This window comes from Capra hircus, chromosome 18 (genome assembly GCF_001704415.2).
Source record: "Capra hircus breed San Clemente chromosome 18, ASM170441v1, whole genome shotgun sequence".
Lineage (NCBI taxonomy): Eukaryota > Metazoa > Chordata > Mammalia > Artiodactyla > Bovidae > Capra > Capra hircus.
In genome coordinates, this window is record NC_030825.1 from 10,960,329 (window position 1) to 10,976,904 (window position 16,576).

At 42.2% G+C, this 16,576-nt stretch overlaps 1 protein-coding gene across 2 annotated transcripts in view; it reads left to right on the forward strand.

The window, feature by feature from the left end:
• CDH13 (cadherin 13) overlaps nucleotides 1–16,576 on the forward strand; it is a 1,049,904-nt gene that overhangs the window by 464,492 nt on the left and 568,836 nt on the right. For both annotated transcript variants that reach the window (XM_013970937.2, XM_005691833.2), the window contains exon 4: nucleotides 307–423. In XM_013970937.2, the coding sequence (XP_013826391.2) occupies nucleotides 307–423 (117 nt within the window). The remainder of the gene's footprint in view (nucleotides 1–306; nucleotides 424–16,576) is intronic.

Consider the following 16,576-nt stretch of genomic DNA (forward strand, 5'->3'; position numbering starts at 1 on the left):
ACTTGGCAGGTTAAGAAAGGGAATACACAGCACTGAAGTATACATAAATCAAGACTGACATTGTGGATAGAATGATTCTGAAGATGGGATTAAATAGCTTAATGATAGTCATTGTGAATCACAATGTCAGCTTTAGTATAATTCTAATGATGCACTTGCTAATTCTAATGAGGTTTGATAGAATAAAATTAACAATGTCCAAACAGCTGTATGCTTTCACAACAAAGGAGCCATATCTCAGAGCAGACTGATACATCTTCTCTGTGGGGGATTTTAGTCAATTGATTTGTTTTTTTTGTCTTTTAGGATATATTTAAATTTGCAAGAACTTCACCTGTCCCAAGACAAAAGAGGTCCATTGTGGTATCTCCCATTTTAATTCCAGAGAATCAGAGACAACCTTTCCCGAGAGATGTTGGCAAGGTAAGTCAGACAAAGACCAATGCCAGAGAGCATGTTTTTATTATGAGATGAGCATACGTGAGGCAAACTGACTCTGACTGGCTTAGCAACCAGCAGGAATTGGCCTCAGTTCCTCTATAGTCAGAGGCCAAAGGGTGTTGCCAAGAAAAGAATGTCAAAAGGTCATAAAAAAGGGATTAAAAAAAAAAAAGTAATACGTTTGAATGTCATGATTTGAAGATCAGCATGGTAGGTAAAGATGCAATAGTTGTGACATGAGGGTGTCGTTGGTTAAGAAATAGACTCACGGCTTTTATATACAACGTCCAGGCCATCAGCCAGGTAAGTCCCCTTAGTATAGCAGTATGATGATATGTCTCATTTTATTTAGATCCTAGTTTTCAAATGTGTAGGTCCAGGAACACCCTTGGGGCAGCTCTCTAAAAACAAAATCACATCAAAGCAATTAAACCACACTAACCAGATTGAGCAAGTGCCATTGAATGAATCCGAGCAACTGCTTTTCCATGAAGAAATATTTACTGCTAAATAGGCAGAAATACTGATGTTGCCTGGTCAACACATCCTCTCCCCTCAGGAAAACCGACACAGAGAATCGAATTTTAACCAGTGCATATGTTTCAGGGACCTTGGAATCGGAACAGTGGTGGTTAGTCGAGTGGATGATCTGAGTGGCTGGTGCTGTTGGATTGTTTATCTATTTGTTGAATAGAAGTGGTATGGAGGTGAGAAAGAATGAGGTGTGTCTGAGGAGAAGATATGTCTGGTTGGCTGCAATGTAGTAAGGAAGGAGGAGAGTCATACAAGTTGAAGTCAGAAAGGTTGGCCTGTCATGTGGGCCTTGGAGATGACGGTCACGAGTAGGGTTTTCATTGTACATGCAGCTGGAAACCACTGGAAACCCTCCCAGGTATGCGTGCATCTGTACGTTTGATCCCTCTGGCTGCCTTGTACGGAATGATCTGTGGGAGCAGGATGTAGGGAGGAGTGGACACAAAGAAACAGCCAAGAAGGAGGTTTTACAGTGACCTACGCAAGAGGTTGGGGTGACTTGAATTATTAGGAATCTATTTCTATTGTAAACTAGAAGCATGAATAATTCAATATCCTGATAATAACCATGCTTATGATTTAAACTATCACTGTGCCAAATATGTCTTTCTTTAAGCAAAATCTTGCCAGGTTTCCAGGATATGTTGCAAAGGGAAGCAGAGCTGTTGTAAGTGGACAGTGATAGGGCTGGTGAGCGCTGGCCCTTTGGGCAACACAAGCCTCTGTGGTGGCCTTTGTGAGAGTTCCCTGGAGCCAAGGGGCCAGAGTCCTCAAATCTGCAAGTTTTTTACCCCCAGAAAGTTTGAGACACAAGTTTCATCCTTGTTCTGTAGTTCTGTTTATGTACACTTAGTGTTTTCAACCTGTGCTATGGCGGGATGGGATAGAAGGCTAAACCAATCCTGCTTCAAGAGCTGTGGACTGCAACACAGCATCACTGGGCTGCTTGCTTGACGTGCCTTTTCTCCCATCCCGCCACAGCACCATGGAAACAGAAACGCTTGGGATGGAGCCAGGAACCTGTTTTTTTTTCTTACCTTCCAAGTGATTCAGTTATGCACACTCAAGTTTATGGAGGTCCAATCTAAAACACTTTCTCCTCCTCTGCCTACCACTACACTGTAATACTTTCAGTAGTGGAATTTCAGTTAGTTTATTATAGCATTTGGAGAAGGCAATGGCACCCCACTCCAGTACTCCTGCCTGGGAAATCCCATGGGCGGAGGAGCCTGGTAGGCTGCAGTCCATGGGGTTGCGAAGAGTTGGACACGACTGAGTGACTTCACTTTCACTTTTCACTTTCACTTTTCACTTTCATCCATTGGAGAAGGAAATGGCAACCCACTCCAGTGTTCTTGCCTGGAGAATCCCAGGGACGGGGGAGCCTGGTGGGCTACCGTCTATAGGGTCGCACAGAGTTGGACATGACTGAAGTGACTTAGCAGCAGCAGCATTATAGCATTAAATAGGTTACAAGGGTGAATTTTCACACCTCAGTTGTCTGAAAACATGGTTGTTCTGGTGCAATCATTACTAACACCACCTAGCCCCTTAAACCTGTCCAGCTTTAGACAATAAATTCTTTGTGGTCATCCTAAAGCTTCCTTCAACCCCATACATTCATCCTGAGTATATTTAGGGAGTTTTCACAAGACCCTTTCTTTGAGATCAATAAATATGCAGTTAAGGACACTCTTCTGCATGATTTCTTACTTATTACAGCCTCAAAACACTATTTAATTTTCTAGTGAAAGACATTTCTCCTCAGCCCCTATGTTTCTGCCCACGTGGGCTTTCAACCTGGATTCTCTACAAACAACAGCTTTTCCAAGTGCCGTAGTCTAGGAACATCGTAATGGTGTGAAAGCCTCCCAAACCTCCAGATGGCTTTTACACAATAACTGCACTGCCTTGCAAAAATTATGTATTTGTCCATGCCTCTTAGGCCTTTGAAAGGACATATTTTCCTCTCTGTGTCTGCTTGTTTTTACTCATTCCTCTTATTTTTTTCTTTATATCTTGTATCCTATCCTAATCAGTTCCACCAACAGCTGATGAGCAAGGCTCTGTCGAGTTGTGGGAGGGTGTGGGAGTCTTCACAAATACTGGGCAGGCTGGGAGAAGGGAAAGGAGACAGGAGAGGCTAGGCTCTGGCCTCCACACATCACCACTCCCGTCCACCCAAACTCTGCAAGTCAGGCAGCTCTAACTTTATAAATACTATATATCAGGTTTTAGTGTAGAACGCCATTTGAAGAAGAGATTCTGTGGGCATAAAGTATAAAGACAGTTGTCTTACTCTGGGTTCCGTCAGACAAGAATTCACATGCAAGTCTTTTCTGTACCAGTAATACTGGTAAGGACCTCCCAGGTGGCTCAATGGTAAGGGAATCCACCTGCCAAGCAGGAAACATGGGTTTGATCCTTGGAATGGGAAGATGCCCTGGAGAAATAAATGGCAACCCACCCTGGTATTCTTGCCTGGGAAATCCTATGGACAGAGGAACCTGGCAGGCTACAGTCCTTGGGGTTGCAAAAGTTGGACACGACTTAGTGACTAAACAGCAACAGCAGCAGCAATACAGGTAAGGGAGTGAAGGAGTACAGTGGGTAAGGGATGGCAGGCAGCTGAGAGCAGCCAGTGGCGAAGCCTGTCTGCCTCTGTGGTGGACTGGGCTGCAGTCCCATGGAGAAAGGCCAGGAAACCATGTCAAGCACACTCTCAGGATCATCCTGACTGTGAGGGCGGGAGTTGGGCATTTATATACCAACCCTGTCAGTCTGGTTGAGGGCTGCTCCCAGAGGTGTAAATCCCTCAGCGCCTCTGCTGTGCCCTGTGCTCTGTGCCAATGGGCCTCTGAAACCTGGAGGAGAGTCTTTAGGCATTGCAGCAGCTGGAAGTCCGCTGGTGTGCACTGAAAAGGTAGGGTCCAAGGTGAAGTCCAAGGGACGAGGACTGGGCACTGATGAATTCTGCTCCATCACTGAACTTGCCATAAACACTTCTGCTTTGCAGGCTAGGTTTTCTCTGTCTTTGTCTCATCCCCTGTTTCCAGCTCATTTCTCAACCAACTTTCTTATGCCCCATGCCTTTGAAGCCACTGCACTTGCCCCTCTCCACTAATAAGTACTTGCTACATACCAGTAGCAAAAACCTCTGAAATTCAACCCAGTTCATATCAACAAGTATGTATTCCACATCTGCTATTTACAAGGCACTGTGCACAAGGCTGCTAAAGTAATGGCAAAGGAAACAGTCCTTGACTTCACAGGATTAGAGATGAGTAGAAAAAGTCATCAAAATTCTTTGTCACAGTAGAGTGTAATCACTTTTCATCTATTGTGTTGAATTTTCATTAAAAAGGAAAAACAAAAACATGAGGGTCATCCTCCAAGGTGCCAAACGAGGCTCTGGGTATGCTGTGACCTGTCCGAGATTCAGTCAGTTCAGTCACTCAGTCGTGTCTGATTCTGTGCGACGCCATGGACTGCAGCGTGTCAGGCTTCCCTGTCCATCACCAACTCCTGGAGCTTGCTCATTTGGTACCTTGAAGGATGACCTGTCCACAGTCACATACTTAACGGCAGAGGCAGGCTCTGTGCCAGCTCTTGGACATTTCACAGTCTATGCTCCTACCAGTGGGCTCACGGCTACTCAGTGCAATCATATCCTCGCTGAGAATTACTTTCTTTAAAATATCATTAAAACTAACCTTAATTCCTTGAAATGTACCAGAAAATGAGATGATTAGAGGGGCAGGTCAATGGATAGATAAATGACAAAGCAAGTATAGGAAAATGTTAATGGTGGACTCTAGGTGGTGAGCGCAGTTGATCACTGTGAACATCTTTCAACTTTCCTATGTGTTTGGAAATGTCATACTATTGTGTTGGGAAAGATTCAGTTCAGTTCAGTTGCTCAGTTGTGTCTGATTCTTCGTAACCCCATGAATTATAGCACACCAGGCCTCCATGTTCATCACCAACTCCTGGAGTTCACTCAAACCCACATCCATCGAGTCGGTGATGCCATCCAGGCATCTCATCCTCTGTCGTCCCCTTCTCCTCCTGCCCCCAATCTCTCCCAGCATCAGGGTCTTTTCTAATGAGTCAACCCTTCGCATGAGGTGGCCAAAGTACTGGAGTTTCAGCTTTAGCATCATTCCTTCCAAAGAACACCCAGGGCTGATCTCCTTCAGAATGGACTGGTTGGATCTCCTTGCAGTCCAAGGGACTCTCAAGAGTCTTCTCCAACACCACAGTTCATTCTTTGGTGCTCAGCTTTCTTCACAGTCCAACTCTCACATCCATACATGACCACTGGAAAAACCATAGCCTTGACTAGATGGACCTTTGTTGGCAAAGTAATGTCTCTGCTTTTGAATATGCTATCTAGGTTGGTCATAACTTTCCTTCCGAGGAGTAAGTATCTGTTAATTTCATGGCTGCAGTCACCGTCTGCAGTGATTTTGGAGCCCCAAAAAATAAAGTCTGACACTGTTTCCACTGTTTCCCCATCTATTTCCCATGAAGTGATGAGACCAGATGCCATGATCTTCGTTTTCTGAATGTTGAGCTTTAAGCCAACCGTTTCACTCTCCTCTTTCACTTTCATCAAGAGGCTTTTTAGTTCCTCTTCACTTTCTGCCATGAGGGTGGTGTCATCTGCATATCTGAGGTGATTGATATTTCTCCCAGCAATCTTAATTCCAGCTTGTGCTTCTTCCAGCCCAGTGTCTCTCATGATGTACTCTGCATATAAGTTAAATAAGTAGGGTGACAATATACAGCCTTGACGTACTCCTTTTCCTATTTGGAACCAGTCTGTTGTTCCATGTCCAGTTCTAACTGTTGCTTCCTGATCTGCATATAGGTTTCTCAAGAGGCAGGTCAGGTGGTCTGGTATTCCCATCTCTTTCAGAGATATGTGGGGTATCTCTTCACGGCTGCTCCAGCAAAGCGCAGCCGCAGCTCCTTACTTTGGATGAGGGGTATCTCCTCACCGCCCCCCCTCCTGACTTTGAACATGGAGTGGCTCCTTTCAGCCCTCCTGCACCTGCGCAGCCACCGCTCCTTGGATGTGGGGTTGCTCCTCTGGGAAACATTAGTTAGTTAGTTAGTTAGTTCAGTCGCTCAATAGTGTCCGACTCTTTGCGACCCCATGAATTGCAGCACGCCAGGCTTCCCTGCCCATCACCAACTCCCGGAGTTCACTCAGACTCGCGTTCATCGGGTCAGTGATGCCATCCAGCCATCTCATCCTCTGTCGTCCCCTTCTCCTCCTGCCCCCAATCCCTCCCAGCATCAGAGTCTTTTCCAATGAGTCAACTCTTTGCATGAGGTGGCCAAAGTACTGGAGTTTCACCTTTAGCATCATTCCTTCCAAAGAAATCCCAGGGCTGATCTCCTTCAGAATGGATTGGTTGGATCTCCTTGCAGTCCAAGAGACTCTCAAGAGTCTTCTCCAACACCACAGTTCAAAAGCATCAATTCTTCAGTGCTCAGCCTTTTTCACAGTCCACCTCTCACATCCATACATGACCACTGGAAAAACCATAGCCTCGACTAGACGGACCTTAGTCGGCAAAGTAATGTCTCTGCTTTTGAATATGCTATCTAGGTTGGTCATAACTTTTCTTCCAAAGAGTAAGCGTCTTTTAATTTCATGGTTGCAATCACCATCTGCAGTGATTTTTGAGCCCCCAAAAATAAAGTCTGACACTGTTTCCACTGTTTCCCCATCTATTTCCCATGGAGTGATGGGACCAGATGCCATGATCTTCATTTTCTGAATGTTGAGCTTTAAGCCAACTTTTTCACTCTCCTCTTTCACTTTCATCAAGAGGCTTTTGAGTTCCTCTTCACTTTCTGCCATAAGGGTGGTGTCATCTGCATATCTGAGGTTATTTATATTTCTCCCGCCAATCTTGATTCCAGCTTGTGTTTCTTTCAGTCCAGCGTTTCTCATGATGTACTTTGCATATAAGTTAAATAGGCAGGGTGACAATATACAGCCTTGACGTACTCCTTTTCCTATTTGGAACCAGTCTGTTGTTCCATGTCCAGTTCTAACTGTTGCTTCCTGGCCTGCATACAGACTTCACTAAATATATACATTATTACAAAAGGAACAAGAGCTGGCATGTTGACACAAAAGTACTGGGCCTTACAATTTAAGAGAATGAATGGAGACCAAAGATATGTCTCTTTACTTTCTTTCTGTCATATTTTAATCACGGTCTGAATTTCTTTAAAGAAAGAAGATCCATACAGTATAGGGTAATAATGAAAGTAAGGTGCTACAGCAAATTAGCCCCCTGTGGCAGACTTTTCACAGCTGGAGGCTGTGCCATGTAGCATTGTATTTACAGAAAGGGTATACAAGCAGCTGGAAGTATTAGGCAAAGTTTTGAAATATGCACATTTTATCTATCTGCCAAGTCATTAATTAGTTGATAATTTAGCTAAATTATTAAACTTTGGGCGCTTATTTTCCAATATAACTCCCAATGTTTGTAGCAAAAAAAGAGTAAAACTCCTGGTTGTGAATGTACTTTCTCAAGCCTGTGAGTCCCTTCCCATTTTTGAAGTCTAGACAGCAAGGAGAATCTGAGAGTGTATGTCCTGGAGAGAAATATGTAGTTCCCAACATATGCTTTTTTTCCCGCCCCCTTCAATGTGTGACTGTTTCAAAATTTGGGCCATAAATAAGTTCTCGGTTTTACCAATTTTCCCTGATAAATATTTGATTGCGTTTCTAGAGATTTTTGAGTTCTCGGGCCCAATTGATTGAGAGCAGGGGACATTAAATCTGCGAGGCAGCAAGGAGTTCTTTGGGAGACATATTTTATTCTGTTTTATATTAAGTTTGAAAGACAAGTCATTTATGAAATGCTTATTAGAGATTCTACTTTCATCACAAACCCTTTTCATCAAAACCAATGAAAGTGCATTTTACTGAAAATCCTTTTTTTATATCCACTATAAATTGGTAGAATGGGCCTTTAGAAGGACATCTTTAACCCATGATGGAAGAAATATGTAATGGGACCATGTGCTCTTCGTAAAGGGAATCAACATAGATCATTAGACCAAATGATGAAAACCACTCAACCAGGACCCTGCTTTGATTGTGTCATGAATGTAAGTCACACATGAGGACAATTTACAGCAAGTCCTAAATATTTTTCAGAGTTCTGGATGTGTGGTTGGTTAGCAGTCCCCCCACATCTAGATACTCTCTTATGCCCACCTGTGCAAAAAGGTGCTAAGGAGTCTTACAGTCTGGGAATTGAATTTGTTTCACTCAGTTTAATAGTCTTTGCAGCACTTTGAGAACCCATGGGTGCCAAGTTGCATCCCTAGCAGCTGGACCAGAATGCTAATAACTAGATCTGTCTCCGCTGAGCCCTGCTCCAGTTCATCTTCTTACTAACACGCAGACTTAGGGTGCTCTGCTGCATCCTGTGGCCTGATATGTTTCATGGAATCACCACCCACCTTTTAAAATCCATCATTTCACATCTTTTATTCAAGTCCAACTAATATCTCATCTCAGAAATTTACATCTGTTTAATTTCCCCATTTTAAAACAAGTAGCCATTTATTCAGTAACTAAAAGTTTTTATTGATTCTTGTATCAGTTCAGTTCAGTCGCTCAGTTGTGTCCAATTCTTTGTGACCCCAGGGACTGCAGCACGCCAGGCTTCCCTGTCCATCACCAACTCCCGAAGCTTGCTCAAACTCATGTCTATCAAGTTGGTGATGCCATCCAACCATCTCATCCTCTGTTGTCCCCTTCCCCTCCCACCTTCAATCTATCCCAGCATCAGGGTCTTTTCAGATGAGTCAGTTCTTCACATCAGGTGGCCAAAGTATTGAAGTTTCAGCTTCATCATCAGTCCTTCCACTGAATATTCAAGACTGATTTCCTTTAGGATTAACTGGTTGGATTTCCTTGCAATCCAAGGGACTCTCAAGAGTCTTCTTCAACACCACAGTTCAAAGGCATTACTCCTTCAGCAATCAGCTTTCTTTATAATCTAACTCTCACATCCATACATGACTACTGGAAAAACCATAGCTTTAACTAGACTGGCCTTTCTTGGCAAAGTAATGTCTCTGCTTTTTAAAATGCTTTCTTATGTTGGTCATAGCTTTTCTTCCAAGGAGCGAGCATCTTTTAATTTCATGGCTGCAGTCACTATCTGCAGTGATTTTGGAGTCCAAAAATATTAAGTCTGTCACTGTTTCCATTGTTTCCCCATCTATTCCCATGAAGTGATGGGACCAGATGCCATGATCTTAGTTTTCTGAATGTTGAGTTTTAAGCCAACTTTTTCACTCTCCTCTTTCACTTTCATCAAGAAGCTCTTCACTTTCTGCCATGAGGGTGGTATCATCTGCATATCTGCAGTTATTGATGTTTCTCCCAGCAATCTTGATTCCAGCTTGGCTTCATCCAGCCTGGCATTTTGTATGATGTACTCTGCATGTAAGTTAAATAAGCTGGCTGACAATATACAGCCTTGACATACTCCTTTCCCAATTTGGAACCAGTCTGTTGTTCCATGTCCAGTTCTAACTGTTGCTTCTTGACCTGTTTACAGATTTCTCAGAAAGCACATTTCTCAGAGATAGTAATCCCATCTCTTTAAGAATTTTCCATATTTTGCTGTGATCCACACACTCAAAGGCTTTGGTGTAGTCAATAAAGCATACGTTTTTCTGGAACTCTCTTCCTTTTTCGATGATACAGTGGATGTTGGCAATTTGATCTCTGGTTCCTCTGCCTTTTCTAAATCCAGTTTGAACATCTGGAAGTTCATGGTTCATGTACTCTTGAAGCCTGACTTGGAGAATGTTGAGCATTACTTTGCCAGGATATAAGATGAGTGCAATTTTGTAGTAGTTTGAGCATTCCTGGAGAAGGGAATGGCAAACCACTTCAGTATTCTTGCCTTGAGAACCCCATGAACAGTATGAAAAGGCAAAATGATAGGACACTGAAAGAGGAACTCCCCAGATCAGTAGGTGCCCAATATGCTACTGGAGATCAGTGGAGAAATAACTCCAGAAAGAATGAAGGGATGGAGCCAAAGCAAAAACAATACCCAGTTGTGGATGTGACTGGTGATAGAAGCAAGGTCCGATGCTGTAAAGAGCAATATTGCATAGGAACCTGGAATGTCAGGTCCATGAAACAAGGCAAATTGAAAGTGGTCAAACAAGAGATAGCAAGAGTGAATGTCTACATTCTAGGAATCAATGAACTAAAATGGACTGGAATGGGTGAATTTAACTCAGATTCCCATTATATCTACTACTGTGGGCAGAAATCCCTCAGAAGAAATGGAGTAGCCATCATGGTCAACAAAAGAGTCTGAAATGCAGTACTTGGATACAATCTCAAAAAAGACAGAATGGTCTCTGTTCATTTCCAAGGCAAACCATTCAATATCACAGTAGTCTAAGTCTATGTCCAAACTAGTAATGCTGAAAAAGCTGAAGTTGAACGGATCTATGAAGACCTACAAGACCTTTTAGAGCGAACATCCAAAAAAGATGTCCTTTTCATTATAGGGGACTGGAATGCAAAAGTAGGAAGTCAAGAAACACCTGGAGTAACAGGCAAATTTGGCCTTGGAATCCGGAATGAAGCAGGGCAAAGACTAATAAAGTTCTGCCAAGAGAATGCACTGGTCATAGCAAACACTATCTTCCAACAACACAGGAGAAGACTCTACACATGGACATCACCAGATGGTCAACACCGATGGTCAAATCAGATTGATTATAATCTTTGCAGCAAAAGATGGAGAAGCTCTATACAGTCAGCAAAAACAAAACCAGGACCTGACTGTGGCTCAGATCATGAGCTCCTTATTGCCAAATTCAGACTTAAATTGAAGAAAGCATGGAAAACCACTAGACCATTCAGGTTTGACCTAAATCAAATCCCTTATGACTATACAGTGGAAGTGAGAAAGAGATTTAACGGACTAGATCTGATAGATAGATTGCCTGATGAACTGTGGACTGAGGTTCATGACATTGTAGAGGAGACAGGGATCAAGACCATCCCTATGGAAAAGAAATGCAAAAAAGAAAAATGGCTGTCTGGGGAGGCCTTACAAATAGCTGTGAAAAGAAGAGAAGCAAAAAGCAAAGGAGAAAAGGAAAGATATAAGTATCTGAATGCAGAGTTCCAAAGAATAGCAAGAAGAGATAAGAAAGTCTTCCTCAGTGATCAATGCAAAGAAATAGAGGAAAACAATAGAATGGGAAAGACTAGAGATCTCTTCAAGAAAATTAGAGATACCAAGGGAACATTTCATGCAAAGATGGGCTCGATAAAGGACAGAAATGGTATGGACCTAACAGAAGCAGAAGATATTAAGAAGAGGTGGCAAGAATACACAGAAGAACTGTACAAAAAAAGATCTTCATGACCAAGATAATCATGATGGTATGATCACTCACCTAGAGCCAGACATCCTGGAATGTGAAGTCAAGTGGGCCTTAGAAAGCATCACTATGAACAAAGCTAGCGGAGGTGATGGAATTCCAGTTGAGCTATTTCAAATCCTGAAAGATGATGCTGTGAAAGTGCTACACTCAATATGCCAGCAAATTTGGAAAACTCAGCAGTGGCCACAGGACTGGAAAAGGTCAGTTTTCATTCCAATCCCAAAGAAAGGCAATGCCAAAGAATGCTCAAACTACTGCACAATTGCACTCATCTCACACACTAGTAACTAAGTAATGCTCAAAATTCTCCAAGCCAGGCCTCAGCAATACGTGAACCGTGAACTTCCAGATGTTCAAGCTTGTTTTAGAAAAGGCAGAGGAACTAGAGATCAAATGGCCAACATCCACTGGATCATCGAAAAAGCAAGAGAGTTCCAGAAAAACATCTATTTCTGCTTTATTGACTATGCCAAAGCTTTTGTCTGTGTGGATCACAATAAACTGTGGAAAATTCTTCAAGAGATGGGAATATCAGGCTACCTTATCTGCCTCTTGAGAAACCTATATGCAGGTCAGGAAGCAACAGTTAGAATTGGACATGGAACAACAGACTGGTTCCAAATAGGAAAAGGAGTATGTCAGGGCTGTATATTGTCACCCTACTTATTTAACTTCTATGCAGAGTCCATCATGAGAAATGCTGGGCTGGAGGAAGCACAAGCTGGAATGAAGATCGCTGGGAGAAATATCAATAACCTCAGATATGCAGATGACACCACCCTTATGGCAGAAAGTGAAGAGGAACTAAAAAGCTTCTTGATGAAAGTGAAAGAGGAGAGTGAAAAAGTTGGCTTAAAGCTCAACATTCAGAAAACGAAGATAATGGCATCCAGTCCCATCACTCCATTGGGAAATAGATGGAGAAAATGGAAACAGTGTCAGACTTTATTTTTTTGGGCTCCAAAATCACTGCAGATGGTGACTGCAGCCATGAAATTAACAGACATTTACTCCTTGGAAGGAAAGTTATGACCAACCTAGATAGCATATTCAAAAGCAGAGACATTACTTTGCCAACAAAGGTCCATCTAGTCAAGGCTATGGTTTTTCCTGTGGTCATGTATGGCTGTGAGAGTTGGACTGTGAAGAAAGCTGAATGCTGAAGAATTGATGCTTTTGAACTGTGGTGTTGGAGAAGATTCTTGAGAGTCCCTTCAACTGCAACGAGATCCAACCAATCTATTCTAAAGGAGATCAGCCCTGGGTATTCTTTGGAAGGAATGATGCTAAAGCTGAAACTCCAGTACTTTGGCCACCTCATGGGAAGAGTTGACTCATTTGAAAAGACCCAGATGCTGGGAAAGATTGAGGGCAGGAGGAGAAGGGGATGACAGAGGATGAGATGGCTGGATGGCATTACCAACTCGATGGACCTGGGTTTGAGTGAACTCCGGGAGTTGGTGATGGACAGGGAGGCCTGGCATGCTGTGATTCATGGGATTGCAAAGAGTCGGACACGACTGAGCCCTGAACTGAACTGAACTGAGCATTCCTTGGCATTTCCTTTCTTTGGTATTGTAATGAAAACTGACCTTTTCCAGTCCTGTGGCCACTGCTGAGTTTTCCAAATTTGCTGGCATATTGAGTGCAGCACTTTCACAGCATTATCTTTTAGGATTTGAAATAGCTCAACTGGAATTCCATCACCTCCACTAGCTTTGTTGTATAGGAGAGAAATTTTAATATTGGTGATATGTTTTAATTATAATTTAAGTGAGCATAGCTGCTTTGTTGTGAGACAGGAGTTAACAGAGCATTATATGACCAGTCTGTATGTTTCCCACAAATTTTAATTTTCCACAGAGGCAGAGAAGCTTCCAGATATATTGCTTGGCAGTCAACCATTATGTCAGGTCATATAAGCATCCTTTAATATTGCCGATGTCCAAAACCTCAGTGCTGAAAATTTCCTGGTGAGATGAGCTGAAGAAGTGATTTCTACATTCAGCAACCCCAATTGCACATACCACTTTCCGATTTCCATGACTGAACTCTTCTCACTTCCTGGGACACACCTTCTTCATCCTCACTCTGTATGGCCACCCCGTTACACTCTAAGGCAGCACATCCATTGGAACACTTGCTCCATTGCAGAAAGTCCCACGTCTACTCTGGCAGTGTGACAGCATGTAACTACAGGTGTTGAGCACTTGCAATATGGCTGCTGATGCAGTTGATGAACTGGATTTTTATACTTCATTAAATTTTAACATATTTATTTATCTATATATCCACTTACTGATTTATTTTCGGCTGTACCATGAGGCATGAGGGATCTTAGCTCCCTGACCACGGATCAGACCTGTGCCCCCTATATTGGGAGCACAGAGTCTTAACCACTGGCCTTCCAGGGAAGTTCCAAAATATAATTAATTTTATTTTGAACTTAAAAACTACTACTTGATCCAATTATTAAAACAGCTTCTCATGTGAATGCAACTTTTCAACTATAATTTTTTTTAATGAAGTATAGCCGGAGACACAAGAGACATGGATTTGATCCCTGGGTCAGAAGATAGCCTGGAGTTGGAAGGAAATGGCAAGCCATTCCAGTACTCTTGCCTGGAAAATTCCATGGAGAGAGGAGCCTGGTAGTCTCCAGTTCATAGTGTTGCAAAGAGTCAGACACGACTGAGCACACACGTACACATACACACATAATGGATTTATTAATACAATATAATGTTAGTTTCACTCCAGTACGCTTGCCTAGAAAATCCCATGGATGGAGGAGCCTGGTGGGCTGCCGTCCATGGGACGCTAAGGGTCAGACGCAACTGAGCGATTTCACTTTCACTTTTCACTTTCATACATTGCAGAAGGAAATGACAACCCACTCCAGTGTTCTTGCATGCAGAATCCCAGGGACGGGGGAGCCTGGTGGGCTACCTTCTATGGGGTCGCACAGAGTCTCAGAGTAAGACACGAATGAAGTGACTTAGCAGCAGCAGCATTGGTTTCAGGCATATAGCAAAGTGATTCAGTTACAGGTACATATTTTTTCAGATTATTTTCCATTATAGCTGATTATGAGATATTGAATCTATCTTGTATTTTAATCTGGATACAGATAAAGTATTTTGTTGAAAATATGATGTCTAAATTGAAATATAAGTATAGAATGATAAAATAGTACACACACACACGAGTGGAACGTATCTCATTAGTAATCCTTATATAGATGTCATATTGCAATAAAATTATTTTGGATATATTTGTATAATTAAAATTAACCTCATATGGTTTTTTCCTTTATTTTTTTAATGTGTCTACCAGAAAATTTTAACTTATTTATATGGTTCATGTTATATTTCTGTTGGGCAATACTGGGCTAAAACGTAGTTTTGATACAGTCTCCTCCATGAAAGTTTGTCTTTGATCTCCTTTACACATTTGTTTATACCTCTTAGATGACACAACACATTTTGGGCAGCAGTATAGTTTCTTTTGTATTTTTTTATCTTCACAGTAACTATAAATTACCAAGAATAGTGAGTGATCTATTAACACATAGTAGGGACTCACATATTCTTTGACTTGAATTCTAGCCAAGTCTATGGCTGGTTGACTAAGGTATTCACTGGTTACTAATTTAAGTGATCATAGCTGGTTGGTTGTTAGAAAGGAGTTAACAGAGCATTATATGACCAGTCTGTATGTTTCCAACAAATTTTAATTTTCCACAGTGGCAGAGAGGCTACCAGATAAATTGCTTGGCAGTCAACCATTATGTCAGGTCATATAAGCATCCTTAGCAGATTGTGATGGATTTGATGCTGATTGATTTTGTGTGAGTGTGCGTGTGTGTGTGTCTGTGTGTCTGTGTGTGTGTGTGTGTGTAGAAAGAGAAAGAGGAAGAGTAAAAGGGAGTAGGAGAGAGAGAGAGAAAGAGAAGTAGGGGGAAAGAGTGAGCAAAGATAGTGCCTGTATTTCTGCATCTGCTTATATATGCAATTATATTTTAAATCTACTCAAATAAAAAACTCAAAACTTCTGATCACAACTGAACAGAGTTAATTCTAACTTATTTTGACTAAGTCCAATAAAAGCTTATATCCACTATTAGCAAGTGTTGCCCTCTTTCTGCAAAGTTTAATTAATGGTAAAACATAATTGAGTTGTTTTGGTTCTTCGCCAAATACATATATATGCAAAAATCCCCTCCATGATATACATCCAGCAAATAAAGGCATCTTAGCCTGTAGAGGAAGCAATATTTTTAGCCCTGAGTTTATCACCCTTTCAGTTCTCAATGTGAAAGGGTCCCAGGGCTTTATTGTTATGTACATTTGGCCTCAGACTGAATTTATATTTAATTATTTGTGAACATTAAAGGATCTGGCATTTCAGCTTAAATTATCACCCTAGAGGTAGGAGAGTTGAGGAATTTTCAAATTCAACTAGAAATCTTGAACATCAAATGGGTGTTTGGATCTAAGCCAACCATGACTATCCTTGTTTTCCAGGGCAGGCCTTATAGCAACCATTTCTCAGATGGGGAAATTGAAATTGAGAGCGATTAAGTTACTTGCTCAAGGTAACACAGGTGAAAGAGTGGTGGTACTGGAATAGGACTCGTAAATGATTTCTGCACAGTGACATAAGTGAATGCTTCATTTTCGTGGGTCTTTCCCATTTGTGTGTATGCTCACATGCAGAAACCACGCATATTCTCAGAAACCAATATTATGTCCCCATTTTCCACTGAAGAAATGGAGGCGAGCACTGTGCAAGGCAGTCTACTTGTGATACAGACCAAGTTGCTCTGTAAGTTGAGCTCCTGCAGCATTGCCATCTGCCGTGCACTAGAGCTCCGGATGAATTTCAAAGTAGCACATGGCATGGGGGGAGGAGGAGGCCTTTGGAGGCAGAGGACACATACGAGCCAGGGGTCAGCCAAAGATTAGAAGCATTGCTCCCCTTTCCCCATTATCCTGCAGAGAGCGATGCTAGGACTGGTCAGACAGCTGAGCACATCAGAGAGGTTTGCCAGGAGACGCGCTCTGCTCCTATAGCTCTTCCTTCTTAGTTGGCCAGTGGACAGGTAATCAGACTTCCGGGGGTATCTGGA